The sequence below is a fragment of the Myxocyprinus asiaticus genome, chromosome 2 (genome assembly GCF_019703515.2).
Source record: "Myxocyprinus asiaticus isolate MX2 ecotype Aquarium Trade chromosome 2, UBuf_Myxa_2, whole genome shotgun sequence".
Classification (NCBI taxonomy): domain Eukaryota; kingdom Metazoa; phylum Chordata; class Actinopteri; order Cypriniformes; family Catostomidae; genus Myxocyprinus; species Myxocyprinus asiaticus.
The window spans coordinates 39,640,550-39,658,382 of NC_059345.1; the positions used below are offsets into that span (position 1 = coordinate 39,640,550).

Here is a 17,833-nt window from a genome sequence, read left to right on the forward strand (position 1 = left end):
TCTAAATGAATCAGAATTAGTCTCTTAAGTGTATCCATTACATTTAAATTCCAGCACCTGTCAAATTATAATTTACAGACAATCTCAGGCAATTTATGAAACCACTTAATGATTCACAGACATACAGATATAAAGTTATGTCTGATGAAATAGGAGCTTGATCACAAGGCTCATAAGACATTAACATTAATTCATTCAATACCATATACAGTAGCAAAAATTATACACCCCATTAATCTTTTCATGGCCCTGCAAAGACTATCATGATCAAAGTCTAATGTGTCCAGTGGCCTTTTACTGACATTTATAACATTATTTGTTCATTACATGCCAGGCCAGCAAGAGTGCAGAAAACTCAACTGGTTCCCTCCAGTGTTGGGGTTGTGCAATATGTAAATGCTGGAGCCAAATGAATTTATTCACAAATGATGTGTGAGTTGTTTGTGAAAGAAAGAAAGAAAGAAAGAAAGAAAGAAAGAAAGAAAGAAACTTAAAGCAGATCAAAGGCCTTGTGTGGGTTTGTTTACATTTTAATTTTGTAATTATTTTGACAATTGGAATGTGCCCGTTTGAACATTCCGTCAACTTCATAGTCTGAATTTTTGTGCGAGATGTAGCTTGAAAGCTCACAGTTACAGTTGGAAACTGACTGTGGTCTTGTTTAGGGATTCTGGAAAAACCCTATCATCTTAAAATAATAATTTATCCAAAAATATAAATTCTCTCATCATTTACTCACCCTCATGCCATCCCAGACATGCGTGACTTTCTTTCTTGAGCAGAACACAAATGAAGATTTTTAGAAGAATATTTCAGCTCTGTAGGTCCATACAATGCAAGTGAATGGTGGGCAGAATTTTGTAGCTCCAAAAATCACATAAAGGAAACATAAAAGTAATCCATAGGACTGTGGTTTAATCTCTGTCTTCAGAAGGTTTGATAGGTGTGGGTGAGAAACTGATCAATATATAAGTCCTTTTTTACTCTAAATCTCCACTTTGATTTTCAGATGAGAAAGTGAAAGTGGAAATTTAGAGTAAAAAATACTTACATTTTTATATCTTTCTCACATCTATCATATCGCTTCTGCATATATAGATTTAACTGCTGAAGTCATATGGATTACTTTTATGTTTCCTTTATGTGATTTTTGGAGCTACACAATTCTGCCCACCATTCACTTGCATTGTATGGACCTACAAAGCTGAAATATTCTTCTAAAAATCTTCATTTGTGTTCTGCTCAAGAAAGAAGGTCACACATATCTGGGATGGTATGAGGGTGAGTAAATGATGAGAAAATTTTCATTTTGGGTGAACTATCTGTAAATGTCGTGTAAGAGTGCTCCATCTGCCGGAAAATGAAGAAAACGACCTCTATCAGGTGATCAGTGTCAGAGTTTACATTACATGAAATGAAGAGAGCGCTCGCGGGAGTTAGAGAGACTTCTCCAGGAAAAGATTAAATTTGTGTTGAGATGATTAAAAATGTATCGGAAACATCATTAAAGACAATATTGTGTTTGTTTAATAAAATATGGGAAACAGAGAAATTACCGTCTGTGTGGAAACATGGGATTATAGTACCGATTGTTAAGCCAGGGAAAGACAATACTTAACCAAGCAGTTATAGGCCTAGTGCGCTAACCGCGAACTTTTGCAAGCGTATGGAATGAATGGTAGTGTCAAGACTGATGTATTTTATTGAGGAAAAAGGGTTATTTTCCCTATACCAGAGTGGTTTCAGGAAGGGGAGGAATACAATGGATTCTGCAATTAGTTTGTAGGCGGCAATAAGAAAAGCCCAAGTGAATAGTTGGAGTGTGTTTCGATATAGAAAAGGCATACGATATGTTGTGGAAGGAGGGTTTGTTAATGAAACTTGATAAAAATGGGATTTTCAGGAAAGATGTATGATTGGATCAAAGATGTTTTATTTTATATGACCATACAAGTAAGAGTTGGGACTTCATATTCACAAGTATATTCTATAGAAAATGGAACTCCTCAAGGTAGCGTTTGCAGTCCAATACTGTTTAATAGAATGATTAATTATATTTATTCACAAATAGACACGGGAGTAGGTAGATCATTGTACTCAGATGATGGTGCATTATGGAAGAGGGGAAGAAATGAGACATATATGTAGTGAAGAGCCTGCAGGGGCCAGTAAACAAGGTTGAGAATTGGTCAAATTCGTGGGGTTTTCGGTTCTCAGTAGCGAAAACGCAGGTCATTTGTTTCACAAAAAAGAGGAAAATCCCTAGAGTGAGAATTAAAATGTATGGACAGGAGCTGGAACAAGTAGCAATGATAAGATTTTTAGGTATGTGGATGGACTCAAAATTGACATTTGGTGTACACATTCAAAAGTAAGTAGACAAATGCAAAAAAGGAATAAATGTAATGAGGCGCTTGGCTGGTGCCAAGTGGGGAGCTAGTAGACAACCACTAAGAAGAATTTACAATGCATTGATTAGATCTGCAATGGATTATGGGAGTTTGATATACAGTTCTGCATCCGCAACATGGCTTAAAAAGATCGAAGTAGTTCAGACTCAAGCTCTAAGGATAAGTTGCGGAGCATTTAGAACATCTCCAGTGTCATCAATTCAAGTGGAGATGGGGGAAATGCCTCTAGAAATTCGTAGGAGAAAGTTAAGAATGAGATATTGGATTAATGTAAAAGGGCATGAAGAAAGTCATCCAGTTAAAAAGGTACTGGAAAACTGTTGGGAATATGAATATGGAAGATTAATAAGTTTTGGTTGGATAGTCAGTATGTAGGCACAGGAAATGGGGCTGAATGAGATAGAGGTAGCTCCTTCTGTGATAATTCCAACTATACCCCCATGGCTCTACCCAATGCCAGAAACAGACCTATATTTACATATAGAGATACACAATAAGGAACAAAATATGCCATTGAAAATAATTGTTCATCAATACATTAATCAAGCATATAACAACATGACTCAAATATATACAGATGGATCAAAAGACCCAAAATCAGGTAGAACAGCAGCAGCAGTATATATTCCTCAGCACAAAGCTAAAATAGCAAAAAGAGTGACTGATCATATATCTGTATTTATGACAGAATTGATAGCTTTATCCCTGGCATTACATTGGGTGGAAGATAAACAGCCTGAAAGTTATGTGATACACTATGTGGCCAAAAGTTTGTGGACACCATATGTGCTTGATGAACCTTCAATTTCAAAACCTTAGGCATCAATTTCCCCCTTTGCTGTAATAACAGCTTCCACTCTTTTGGGAAGGCTTTCCACAATACTGTATGTAGTAACATGGCTGCAGGAATTTGCTCTCTTTCTGACACAAGGCTATCAGTGAGGTCAGGAACTGATGTTGGTTGATGGGGCCTGACTTACAGTTGCTGTTCCAGTTCACCCCAAAAGTGATCAGTGGGTTTCAGGTCTGGGCTTTGTGCAGGCCAGTCAGTTTCTTCCACATCAGATACAGTAAACCATTTCTTTATGGACTTTGCTTTGTGCACAGGGGCATTGTCATGCTGGAATAGAAAAGGGCTCTCCCCAAACTGTTGCCATAAAGTTGGAAGCACCGAATGCTATAGAATGCCATTGTTTGGAGTAGAATTATGATTTATCTTCACTGGTATTAATGGAGTAACCAAACTCTTTAATTAGAAGGGGGTGTCCACATATTTTTGGCCATATAGTGTATGTACAGATTCACAATCAGCACTAGTAAGTTTAGCGAGAGGAGTATCTTCAGCAAGACAAGACATTTTATATGAAATTCTACAGAGTTTATATAATATTAAGCAATTGGGAGTTAGGGTTAGTTTTTTGTGGGTTCCAGCGCATGCTGGAGTAAAAGGGAACGAGGAAGCAGATAAACTGGCCAAGGAGGCATTGAAATATCCTGATATTAATATCAGGGTAAAGATGAGTAAAGCGGAAACAAAGGGACTGATTTTAACAGAAGTAAAAAAGAATTGGCAGAGAATATGGGACAATGAAATAAGAGGAAGGCATATGTATAGTATACAAGGAAATGTAGGGGTGGAAAGAAGAACAGTTAATAACAGGAAAAAGGATGTGACAATGACTAGATTGCGAATTGGGCATACAACACTTAATCAAAGTTTATATACAATAGGGTGAATGTGGAAAGTGTAGACACCCAGAAACAGTAAAACATATATTGCTGGAATGTACAGCATACAATGGAGAAAGATAGCAATTATTCCAAGCACTAAAAGAATGGGAAGTAATTATTCACTCAAGGATATATTAGGAGATGAAACAGATTATAGAATTCATAGGGAATTATTTAGATTTTTGAATGTTACAGGATTGGTAAATATGATTTAATAGCAGTTTTTTCTCAACCAGGTTGTGCTCTATACTCCAGTCCAGTAGGTGGCGGAAATGCACCTTCTAGTTGGTTTGCCAACCGCCATAAAAACAACAGAAGAAGAAGGTGATCAGCGTCGAATAGTAACACTCATCACGTGATGCGCGAATCACCAACAGTCTTCTCTGTCAAGGAGGGGGACGTTTCGGATCGTCTTAGTAATGGCGGACACATGTGGCCAAGTACTCCTTGGGTCTGGGCTAACTGTCCTTTCCCACCCCCTTATGTACATCAAGGTTTTAGTTCAGGTAAGATTTACACGACACACACAAAAATGACAGAAGTTCTGAGTTCACTCTTGCACCGGCGCTGCTCCCGAGTCCTTCACTTGCACTTTCGATAGCATGCTGATAAACGTTAGCCAGTGCATTTATTAAAGATAAAGATATAGCGAGTGTCTAAAGCATTTGACAACATTTCCTTGTGGTATATGAGCATCTTTATGTGCAAGACAGGTGTTTAACGAGTTAAATGTGTTGCTCTACAGTATTTTAACCTGCCCATCATTGAGTGGTGGTTAGTTAGCTCTAGCAGGTTTAATGACCGCTCTGGATCTGCTGTATGTATGTATGTATGTGAGTTTATGTCCTTTAAGGTCAGGGTGTAAGGTCTCTCAGGACTGGTTTTTACTGCTAATGTGCGAACAGCTCATTATTGTAATGCATCCTCATATAAACCCCTGCCAAAAACAAGAGACATGTTTTTTGTCATTTATTGTTTTGGTAAAGCACGCTTGTTCTTCGGTCCATTGATTAAGGTTACTGCAGTTAATTGAGATTTTTATTCATTCTAAGATCGTGTGCTTTACATTTTTGACGATGTATTGAAGTGTGTCTATAATGTTGGCAATCACAGGTCCGAATGATTTGTATGAGAGTGAATTCAGCAAACCAACCACAGGCTGTTTTATTTAGGTAAACACAATTAGATTAGCGTAGACTAGGGCTGTAACGATTACAATTGCGATTATGATGATTAATTGTCTCGTTAAGGGCTTTCACGATTAATTGTCATATAAATTGTCTTTTTTTTTAAGGTGTGCTTTTTTCCCTGCATGTGTGCTTCGTACACCTTAAGAAGTCATTTTTACATATTGAACTTCAAATATATAAATCAAATAATAAAATAGGAATAAACTATGATTTCCTTTTAAGGCTTTAGAAACGTAAGAATGACATGGAAAAATGTTTTAAATATAAAAAAATATTTTAATTTTTAAAAAAAAATTTTATCCCCTTTTCTCCCCAATTTGGAATGCCCAATTCCCACTACCTACCTCAATCTGAGTGGTGGATGACAAGTCTCAGTTGCCTCCGCTTCTGAGACCGTCAATCCGCACATTTTATCATGTGGCTCGTTGTGCACAACACGTGGAGGCACATGCTACACTTCGCGATCCACACACCCCACTGAGAGCGAGAACCACTAATCGTGACCACGAGGAGGTTACTCCATGTGACTCTACCCTCCCTAGCAACCGGGCCAATTTGGTTGCTTAGGAGACCTGGCTGGAGTCACTCAGCACGCCCTGGATTCGAACTCGCGACTCCAGGGGTTATAATATCAAAATATTTCTAAATATGTTTCTCTTTTTGGTCAACTTTAGTGTTGGTTAGTTTTACATTTACACTTGTTTTTTGAACTCATATTTTTCGTTGTTTTTTTATTTTATTTTTATATATATATCAGTGACGCTCGGACTCGGGAGTTCAACTGAATGACTCACAAACGTGCCGTTCATGGCATTAATACAATATATTCACTTAAAATTTGTGGTTAATCACGGTTGTCTCAAATTAGCAGTTAGATCAAATCAGACTTAATTTAAATTCAAATCAATTTAATAATTGTGACAGGCCTAGATTAGACTCAAGATTTGACATTGTTTGCTCAAAATGAAATAATTTATTGTAATAAAACAATAGTGTTTTAACTAGCAGCATTCTACAAAGAGATTGGACTCTTATGAACACCTGCCTACTCTCAGGAAATCAATTGTGTTTCAATTTGTCTCATTAACTCCCTTTAAATGGTGTACTAATTTACTCTCATCTTTGTGAATATAGGTTGGACATGAACCTCTCCCTCCTTCTTTAGGCAGGAATCTATTTGGCCGACAAGTGTACCAGCTTCCAGGGCTCTTTGCATATGGTAAGATCGTCAAGCAGCCATATTACCCTGTAGCTCAAGACTGGTTGCCCACTGAAGCTAAGCAGAGTTGAGCCTGGTCAGTACCTGGATGGGAGACCTCCCGGGGAACACAAAATGTAATGCTGGAGAGGTATTAGGGAGGCCAGCAAGGGGTGCTAACCCTGCGGTCTGTGTGGGTCCTAATGCCCCAGGATAGTGATGGGGACACTATACTGTAAAAAAAGGGCACTGTCCTTCAGATGAGCCGTTAAACCAAGGTCCTGACTCTCTGTGGTCATTATAAATCCCAGGGCACTTCTCGTAAGAGTAGAGGTGTAACCAGTCCTGGCCAAATTACCCCCATTGGCCCTTCTCAGTCATGGCCTACTAATAATCCCCATCCATTAATTGGCTCTATAACTCTGTTCTCTCCTCTCCACCAAAAGCTGTTGTGTGGTGAGCATACTGGTGCACTATGGCTGCTGTTGCATCATCGAGGTGGATGCTGCACACTGGTGGTGGTTGAGGAGAGTCCGCTGTTCACTGTGTAAAGCGCTTTGAGTGTAGTGTCAGAAAAAGCACTATATAAATGTAATGTTCATTGATTTAAGTGATTTGCTGCTTCTACATTGTGTTGCCTGCATCCTTGAAGTGTGCACAGTAGTATCACAGTGGCTTGGCCATTCATTTATTTGGTATCCATTTGATTCTGAGTGTAGTTTTAAGAACTCTGGAAAACACTTGCATTTCTTAACACTTATATTTGTCTCTTGTAGCCAAACACATCATAAAGATTGATGGGAAATCAGGCCTGTTTAAGGGTCTCACCCCGAGGCTTTGTGCTGGGACCATTGGAACTGTCGTCCATAGTAAAGTTTTGCAGGTACAATTTGCACATCAGTTTTGTTAGACATTTATTTTTAAAGGTTTCTATGATGAGAAAATGTCTGCTTAGAGCAGAAATGGAAATCAAGAGGGTTTCCATATAAGCCATGCAGAATATGCCTGGAAAATGATAACTGTGTGAAAGATTACAGAGGACTCAATACGCTTGAAGTGTGAAGTGTAATGTACATTAGCTAGGTTTCTTTGAACAGAAAATTTACATGCGCAGTTATAATCGAACTACAGTCTTGACATGACACAATGCGTAATCGAATATTTGAAGGAAGGATGACAAATACCGCAGGTTAAATACTGGTCACGTATCACATTCATCTTTTGGAACATGTGCATAATGCCGTGGCCAGTGTTGGGCCAATTAATGTGTATACATGCTAGATGATGCTGAGCTGCAACCACATTATCTAGGTCTGGTAGTCTGAATTCACAAAAATTGGGCTGGTACTAAAGTGGTTACCTGACATTTTAAAAATATTTTTTTTTCATTTTTAAGTACATGTAAATGTACTGAGTGTCATTCAGGGTGCTGGTGGCTGTATGTTGTAGTGGTCTGACTGTTGCTATGTGACTTTTGTGTTCATCTGGCTGTGCTCCAGCTCATGACAGTTGAGCAGGGGTTATTTATACTCTTTTTATCTGACTCTAACCTTTATTTTAACCCATAGAAATGCCAGGAGGAAAAAACTGAGGTGAGAACACACGTTTTCAGAAATATCCATTCATTGCTTGAATCCAACACATGCATTCCATAATTTACTATTTTATTTACTTTTGGCTGTCATTGCTCTGGGCAGAAATCTGTTCAGCCTAACATTTGTTTGAATGATTGTGTGATATGACATGTAATATCTCATCTTTTCACCCTCTCAGATGGTGGGAAGTAGTCAGAAAGCAGAGGAAGGTTCCTTGCAACATGTAGTAAATGAGGTGAGACCTGTAAACCAGAATTTTACAAAAGTGTTTTTTTAACTTAAGCAGTTTCTTGCAACTGGGCCCTGTTCACTCCAAATCTGAGGTGATTGAATAATGCAGAGTAGCCTTTATTAGCTTGTATAAATTAGGGATGTGTAAAACTAGCAATTTTCAAAATCAATTAGTCGGTCCGTTGTTTGAAAGACTAGTCGGTGTTAAGGATAATGTATAATTAGGCTCTGTTACGTTCATGTGACCCGGTCAGACGCGTTTCAGAGGGATAAACGGACGCTAAGCACAGCATTTCAACATGGTAAGGAACGGATATTCAATAAATAAATAGGCTAAATAACTATAACATCATATTGCACAAAACTATCATAGCAAAAAAAAGAAATAAGAAAAGCTCCAGTACAGAGTGGCATAAAGGCGCTTATGCACATCCTGAATGCAGAATGACGTGCTTCAATGTAACCAGAGTGCTTAAGGGCGATCCTCGCTGTGTATTTTAAGGCGCAGAACTGCAAGATAATATTGAAGGTTCATATCTAGTTCACGACATCAAGAGGTTTAAACCTTTTTTACTGCAACAATTTATTGAAGCAGTGTCAGTTAGACAGAATCATCAAAAGACTTCAATCTCTTCACAACACCTCACAAATGCGGTAACATTACTCACAGAAGAGGATTTAACATTTGACAGAGATTGTCTTGAAATGTATTGTTAATGCAGCGCTTTGCTGTAACAGCAGCACCTACAGTAAACGGACTAAACCCAAAGCATTAAAGAGACTAAAATTCTTGCAGAGGGTTTTAGTGTGCCTCTGACTGTTATTCACTGTTAAGCACAGCAAGCTATCATCATACAAAAATATTCTTCAAGAAGTTGCATCTCTTAATTTGAGAAATGTGTCCCCCATTAAACCACCACCACTAAAAATATTAATGTGACTACCCTGGCGCATCCCTAGTATAACAGATTTTGCACCAGAATTCTTAACACTGATCATCATTCTCTGAAAATGTTTTGCTTATCTGAATACGCATCTAAACTAATAAAAAAAAAATGGACCTAGCCTGAAATTAGGAATCCTCACATTATGATGTTTTGGATTTGTGTTATCGGGTTCATAAAGATACAGTACATTGCTTCATTTTCTTCTTGTGCACGTTTTCAGACTTGAGATCTGGAGTGACCTAACATGTGGTGCATAAATGTTATGTTTCAATGGTCTTCAACCTTCCTCTTCATTTTATTTGTCCTCCTAGACCACTAAAGAAATGATTGCACGTTCCTGTGCCACAATTGTCACACACCCTTTCCATGGTAAATACAGTTAATTCAATAATAATAAAAAATGATTAATAATGATTTGAATTTTTTTTCAAAATGGTAAACTCAAACTTTTGTCTGTCAATCTGTAAATGTTGCCTGTTGACTTTTAAAAAAAAACAAACATTTTACAGTTATCACACTCAGATGCATGGTACAGTTTATCGGTAGAGAAGCCAAATACAGGTCTGTCCTTCTCTTTTCTTTTTTTTTTTCTTTGCATTGTCTATCTCTCCCAAATTTTATTGACTTCTCCATTTGTTCACTTTTGTTTCTTCCAGTGGCATCTTTGACTCCATTATTACAGTCTACAGAGAAGAAGGAATCCTGGGTTTTTTTGCGTAAGTGCTAAACAAAAATTAGTGTGACATGAACTTGTTCCTCTCAACTTGTGTTGATTTATCCACCTTACTTTGCAATGAGAATACTTCCTTTTAGTGTGGGAGGCTATTCATTAGCCAATAGGTAAATAACTATAAGAAGAATACTAGAATTTAGTGGGTTGGGGTTATAATCTGACACACATTAACAGGATGTACAGCAGCATAATATGCTATCAACAAATTAATCTGAATCTAGGATGATTGGCCAAGTTTAATAAGCCATAATTCATCTACATATCTATACACCAGTAAGGAGAGGAGAGAATAATGTGTGTATTATTTTGCCAAGATGAACCTACGGTTTGGTTCTGATGCTGATTGTATTTATTCCAACTGCTCTCTGCTTTCTCTCTACTGGTTATGCAAAGCACATGGATGTCGTGAGAAGGAGAGGCAGAGAGTTTTGTCATATACTAGTGTCTGCCTTAGACAGGGTTTTAAGGACTGTCTAAGTGCTCTGCTTTCATTCACAGTCTCATTTAAGAGCAGTTGTTTGCCGGGGCATCAGTGTGCTATGAATATGTTGTGATTCACGGAGCCGAAAAGTACAGTAGACCGTAAAGCTATTTAGAGTCTACTGCAAAGTTTCCCAACCAATGTGTTTAGAATAAATAATATAATAAATTCTAATAATATGTCAACAATTATAGCCAACTTGCAACATCAAGCAGCATATTAAATATTTTTAATTGGCTGACTGGAAGCCTTTCATACAGATTTAAAAAATGGCCACATCCATTCTTATGTTAAATACTATCAGCTTTATACTGTAGTTTCAGCTTGTTAACAGATGTCTGAGGCATCTATGAATGTCAACTGATTCAAACTCCTTGTACTTAACACAATATGTGTGTGTTTGACAAACCACAGCGGCCTCATTCCTCGTCTACTTGGTGATGTTCTTTCCTTGTGGATCTGCAACATGCTCGCTCACTTCATCAACACATATGCTATAGATGACTCAGTACGTAAGCACACATACCAACACATAACCATCATAACTCTGTTTATGCACAAAGAAAAAGGCAATTTTACACTAGACATGTGAAAAAATATCACTCGTTTGAGGATGCGAGATAATTTATAGCCCGAACACTTGGTACTTGCCGTTTTATTATTCTAAAGTTTTTTGCTAGTAATAACAGTTCTGTTTATATACACAACCAGTTAAAACCTTGGATTGTTACTCATGCTTTATAATTACTATTTTCCATATTTGAGAATAATAGTAGTCATAAAAACTATTTAAAAATGTTTTAAGTATTGGAGTTATGCAGTAACAAGAAGGCAAAAAAAATTATCAAAATTATATTATATGTTAGCTTCACAGTAGCTCTTTGCCTAGATAACAGCAACAGCACACTTAGCATTTTCTCAGCCAACTTTATGAGATGCCACCAGGCATGCTTTGTCAACAATCTTGGAGTTCCTATGTGCTTGGCACTTGCTGGCTGCTTTTCTTTTACAATTTGGTCCAACTTCAAAGAAACATTTTAGTTGTGTATAGAAATGTATAAGTAGGCACAATTAATATTTGTCTACAAAACTAATTTCAAGCATTTGAGCATGTCTTTTTTTAAAGATCATGGAAAACAAATATTAATAATTTACTGTTAGTGTATATATCTCTCATAACAGTTGTGTTATGCACACTATTTGATTATCCTGTTTTGCCTGTCTCTTAGATGAGTCATACAGGAGAGATAAAGAACTGCTCTCAGGCTGTGACTGGGGTAAGTGATGTGACTGGCCATTCACAGATGATTGCTCACTAGGTGGAATTGTTTGATCTTCAGTCAAAGTGTGTTCATTGATTTATGTTGTGCTCTTGCACTCATTACAAGACTTATTTTCTATCTACACCTTACCCTCTGTTTTTTACTTTTTAGTTTTTTGCCAGTATGCTGACGTATCCATTTGTATTGGTGTCTAACCTGATGGCTGTAAATAATTGTGGGTAAGGGATGCTATGTAATTCTAGTGGAAATTACATTAAATTAGATTTTACAAGAATAGTCATTCCATAGTCAAACTGATAACTAGTTGCTTACCTTTAAAAGAAGCTTAAACTCATACTTGTTCTCTAATATAAAGGAACAAGCATATTTTTTTATATATATATATTAGTCAAGTTTGATAACTATATTTAACATTTATACACTTTTTAGCCATTGATAAAAGTGACATGTATTGACATGCCTGTATTTGTTAAATTCTGTCTTTTACTGTATAACAAATGAGAACACAAACATAACATTTGCTATAGGCTCCTCAGGGTTCCCACACGTCCTGGAAAACCTGGAATTTTGCAGTGTAGTTTTCCAGTTATAGAAAAGTCATGGAAAATTCAAAAAACACCTAAATGTCCTGGAAAATATTTAAGTATAATAAAACTGTTTGACTGTGTGGCTAACATGGTTTGTTAACATGGTAACAATCGGGACTTGGGATAGGTGTCAAATACAAGAATTAGTATAGTTTTGTCACTGCCGGCAGCTGCACATTATGAAACAATGTCAACGGTTGACTGTCATGAACAAAGTCCTGTATCATACATTCTCTGCTGACCTGCTGTCATCTCTGCTTTGCTCCGACTATATAGTTTAAGTATTGATATAGTGAGAACTTTCTAACATTGCTGTTGTGTTAACTACAAAATCATTTGAGTTGTAAACCTTAGACAAAGGTTGATGGTCAGACTGCTGATTTCTTTTTCTTTTTTTAAATGAGTTTGTAACCTGATGTGGTAGGGTAGTGATGTGGCCTTTACACCTTGGGATGTGAATTAATTTTCCAAAAATGAATGGACAGTCCAAGATCTGAGATTTCATTAAATAAATATGCAATCTGCATGTGCTGCACACTTCAAAATGAATGTGTGAAATGAATTCAGAATAAATAACCATTTAATAACCACAATATACACCATGACCTTTCAAATGTTTTTTGCTTAAATTTTACACCCATTGGGCACGTAAAATGTCCCTGAAAATTGTTCCTTGAAATGAGTGGGAACCCTGTCTCCCATTTACCTCTATAATTTTTGAAAAAAATTTTTTTAACCCTGCTAAAGTTTACCTCATTGTTCCAAACACTGAAATGTAAAAAGGGTCATTTACACACTTCACCTTTTAAGACTGCTGGTGGAGCCATTGCTGCTGTAACTAGATTATGGTAAAATCAGTTATGTAATGTTGTCTCCTAATCTGATTCAGGCTGGCTGGAGGTCTTCCACCCTATGCTGCTGTTTATCCCAATTGGCTCCACTGCTGGAGTCACCTGAGCCGAGAGGTAAGCAATTTTTCTTAATATGAGCAAGTCAAACAAACATAAAGAATGTGTAGTACATTGTTCTAGTCAAGTGGACATGACTTCTCAGATGTTTCGCCTATCATCCAAGTGACTTAATCAGTTGATAATGAAGACCCTTGGGGGCCTGGGTAGCTCAGTGGTAAAATATGCTGGCTACCACTCGCTAGTTCGAATCCCAGGACGTGCTGAGTGACTCCAGTCACATTATTGGCCCTGTTGCTAGGGAGGGTAGAGTCCCATGGGGTAACCTCCTCGTGGTTGCTATAATGTGGTTCGTTCTCGGTGGGGCACGTGGTGAGTTGAGCGTGGTTGCCGTGGTGGATGGCGTGAAGCCTCCACACGCGCTATGTCTCCGCGGCAACGCGCTCAACAAGCCACGTGATAAGATGCGCGGGTTGACTGTCTCAGACGTGGAGGCAACTGGGATTCATCCTCCGTCACCCGGACTGAGGCGAATCACTACGCGACCACGAGGACTTAAAAGCACATTGGGAATTGGGCGTTCCAAATTTGGAGAAAAAGGGTAAAAATCCCTCGTCTCAAGACGTATCAAGCAGTAGAGAAAACATGTCTAGTTGACTACAATTTCTAGTAGTGTCTACAGTGACCTACTCACTGAGAGTCATTATAGAGCATTATTAAGAATAATTTCTGTAGAAACATTAACATTAGAAGAAATGCAACTGGCAGAAAAACTAATCTTGATTCCCTCCACTCTCCTTGTGTACCTCAGGGCAACATGAGCAGAGGTAACAGTCTGTTCTTCAGAAAGTTGCCTGTGGGGAAGATGTATGCCATCGAGCAGAAGAGATTTTTCTGAATAGAACGCTATAAACATTGTCTTTTATCATGATAATATAATTGAACTGGCCCAAGAAATTCCTAATCCTTTGTATGCCCTTGTTTATGACAACAGACTTTTGTTCTTTTTGATAATCAGTCCGCATCAACATCCAGGATCATTGCTGTTAATTTTATCCATACATTATTTTCACTACATGGTGAGTTGCTTTGATTTGAAAACATAAAGAGCTTTATTTTAATACCCAGGGCATTGTATACATACCCCAACTAAATAAACCCTAAAATAATTATTTCAGAGAAGCACTTGAGGGTGCTTTCTCAACTGTAAGTCCACACCAGCCCCTAAACCATCTGTGCCTGAGTACATTGCAGGCCCTTTACGCACTTGTGCATTTTGTTCCCGTTGCTCCCAAACATGATGATCATCAGTAAAACAGTCCTTATACATCTGCTGTTGTCTCTACTGTCTAATGTACTGACTTACAAGAAACGTTCCACCCTGTTGATAGTATACTGAAAGTAAAGTGAATCCAGCAGGCCCATTTTGACCTACGTGGTGTCGATATATTCTTGTTTATGTGAGAGAAAGTTTATGCAGCACCTTGACTATATTTGCATACCAGATGTGGCCCTAGTTTTTGCATAACGTTGCTAAGCTTGACCACACCCTGGTAATATACACTGATTAGCCACAACATTAAAACCACTGACAGGTGAAGTGAATTACATTTATTATCTCGTTACAATGGCACCTGTCAAGGGGTGGAATATATTAGGCAGCAAGTGAACAGTCAGTTCTTGAATTTCATGTGTTGGAAGCAAGAAAAATGGACAAGTGTAAGGAGCTGAGTGACTTTGACAAGGGCCAAATTGTGATGGCTAGACGACTGGGTCAGAGCATCTCCAAAACTGCAGGTCTTGTGGGGTGTTCCCGGTATGCAGTGGTTAGCACCTACCAAAAGTGGTCCAAGGAAGGACAACCGGTGACAGGGTCATGGGCGCCTAAGGCTCATTGATGCGCGTGGGGAGCAGAGGCTAGCCCGTCTGGTCCTATTCCACAGAAGAGCTACTGTAGCACAAATTGCTGAAAAACATAATGCTGGCCATGATAGAAAGATGTCAGAACACACAGTGCATCGCAGCTTGCTGCGTTTGGGGCTGCGTAGCCGCAGACCAGTCAGAGTGCCCATGCTGACCTCTGTCCACCGCCCTACAATGGGCACGTGAGCGTCACAACTGGATCATGGAGCAATGGAAGAAAGTGGCCTGGTCTGATGAATCACGTTTTCTTTTAGACCATGTGGACGGCCGGGTGTGTGTGTGTGTGCATTATTTACCTGGAGAAGAGATGGCAGCAGGATGCACTATGGGAAGAAGGAAGGCCAGCGGAGGCAGTGTGATGTTCTGGGAAACCATGTTCTGCTGGGAAACCTTGGGTCCTGGCATTCATGTGGATGTTACTTTGACACGTACCACCTACCTAAGATTGTTGCAGACCATGTACACCCCTTCATGGCAACGGGATTCCTTGATGGCAGTGGCCTCTTTCAGCAATATAATGTGCCCTACCACACTGCAAAAATTGTTTAGGAATGGATTGAGGAACATGACAAAGAGTTCAAGGTGTTGCACTGGCCTCCAAATTTCCCAGATCTCAATCCGATTGAGCATCTATGGGATGTGATGGACCAACAAGTCCGATCCATGGAGGCCTCACCTCGCAACTTACAGGACTTAAATGATCTGCTGCTAACGACTTGGTGCCAGATACCACAGAACACCTTCAGAGGTCTTGTGGAGCCCATGCCTTGACAGGTCAGAGCTGTTTTGGCGGCACAAAGGGGAGCTACATGATATTAGGCAGGTGGTTTTAATTTTGTGGCTGATTGGTGTAGATAAAAGCCTCTGTGGCTTTAGAGCAGTGGTAAGTGTGGAGGCCACATCTTCATCAGAGCTCTTGTTCCCATTCAGAAAAGGTTGAGATTTTTATTTCTATTGAAATTGAAACTGACTCAAATAAATCTAATGCCAACAGAACTGTCTTTGTGTCTTACCTGTTAATCATACATTTTCGCAAGATATTTTAGGGACTGGTTGTAACGTTATGTTTCTTGAGCATACCAGTGGAATATTATGGGGTGCTGAAGTACGTGAATAGAAGCCTGTCACAAACACTCAATGACCACTAAGAGCCAATGTAATATACTGGACATTTAAATAAAAGTTTGTGGACATTTTCTTGCCTAAATGAATAGGGGGAAAATGTGTATGCTGTGATATTCTGTAGTCCAAATTGACTCTTAAAAAAAAGAACTAAAGTAAAGTTTGTCAAGGACAAACTTTGATGTTGGCTTGACAAAGCCTTGTCTGAAAGTTTCAGCTAGTTTTAAAAGTTTTATGTTTGATTATACATTAAAGGCCTTGTTTGGGTTTGTGTACATGTGAATTTTTGACAGATAAAGTTTGAATTAACAAGCATTCCTTTGGCCCATTTGAACATTCAGTCTATGGGATGTTTCGATTTTTGATTGTCTGCACACTGTAAACCCTAATGCAAATAATTGTATTGAGTAGGGAAAAATTTAATCATACAAATTCATTCAAATAAATTAACCTAGAGTATTTACAGCTTTCTTTTGCATTCATGTAACTGAACCTGAATCTTTTAAGTAACCTGAATTATTTTATTGTTTTGTGTTCGATGAACTTAAATTTAATTGAAACTGGGCAGGGGATTTCTATTTCCCAGCATGCACTTGACAGGGAGAGTAAATGTTAAAATTAAGTGTTATATAATGTGTCTTTGTGCAAGAAAAAATGTAAAGGGGGAGACTTATTAATGTGTAATGTTTTGTGTTATTTAAAAGAGTTTCTGTTATGCCTAAGTTTTAGGGGGTTACCATTATTTTGAATAGTGAAGCTTGAGGTTTGGTTGAGGACAGGTAAAAATATTAGACTTTTCTATAGTGTATTGCTTTACTCGTTGTGCAATTGCTATGCAAATCAAACCATAGGATTTCCAATTAGCATGTGTTCAGCATGATAGGATTCACTGTAATACTAGCTAGTTAGGTTTCCTTTAAGTATTGAAGTTGAGATTGTGTTAATTTTAAGTTCAGACAAAGAGTTAAATTTAAAGTTAACAGACCACATTCCCCATTAGTGAAACAATCAAACCCCGAACTTCCCCCCCGAATAAAACAAACAGAAAAAATAAAAATGTGCGCATTAACCCCACGCACGACAGCACCAACCGGTGTCAATCCCTCTAAACTCAAAAGGTCCATGAACGCCCACGACAACTTTGCCATCGGATTGCTCAATTTTGCCTCACAAATTTGTGAGGCAAAATTACATAACAGAAAATACAGGTGCATCTCAATAAATTAGAATGTTGTGGAAAAGTTCATTTATTTCAGTAATTCAACTCAAATTGTGAAACTCGTGTATTAAATAAATTCAATGTACACAGAATGAAGTAGTTTAAGTCTTTGGTTCTTTTAATTGTGATGATTTTGGCTCACATTTAACAAAAACCCACCAATTCAAAAACTTTTTCACGACATTCTAATTTATTGAGATGCACCTGTACTTTGTAAAATAAACCCCAGCCAATAGGAAGAATGAACACAAAGAATGTGTAGATTCATTCACAG

The 17,833-nt window shown here is 38.1% G+C and overlaps 1 protein-coding gene across 1 annotated transcript; it reads left to right on the forward strand.

Annotated features, from left to right (window-relative positions):
- The first annotated feature begins 4,509 nt into the window (after window positions 1–4,509).
- Window positions 4,510–16,611, forward strand: LOC127454913 (mitochondrial carrier homolog 2-like). Its single transcript, XM_051722453.1, has 13 exons — window positions 4,510–4,648; window positions 6,467–6,551; window positions 7,307–7,413; window positions 8,099–8,122; window positions 8,304–8,360; window positions 9,615–9,672; window positions 9,813–9,864; window positions 9,960–10,019; window positions 10,932–11,025; window positions 11,747–11,794; window positions 11,951–12,018; window positions 13,277–13,352; window positions 14,107–16,611. Exons 1-13 carry the CDS (start codon window positions 4,562–4,564, stop codon window positions 14,191–14,193), a joined length of 903 nt encoding a protein of 300 aa, XP_051578413.1. The 5' UTR covers window positions 4,510–4,561; the 3' UTR covers window positions 14,194–16,611.
- Window positions 16,612–17,833: the final 1,222 nt, after the last annotated feature.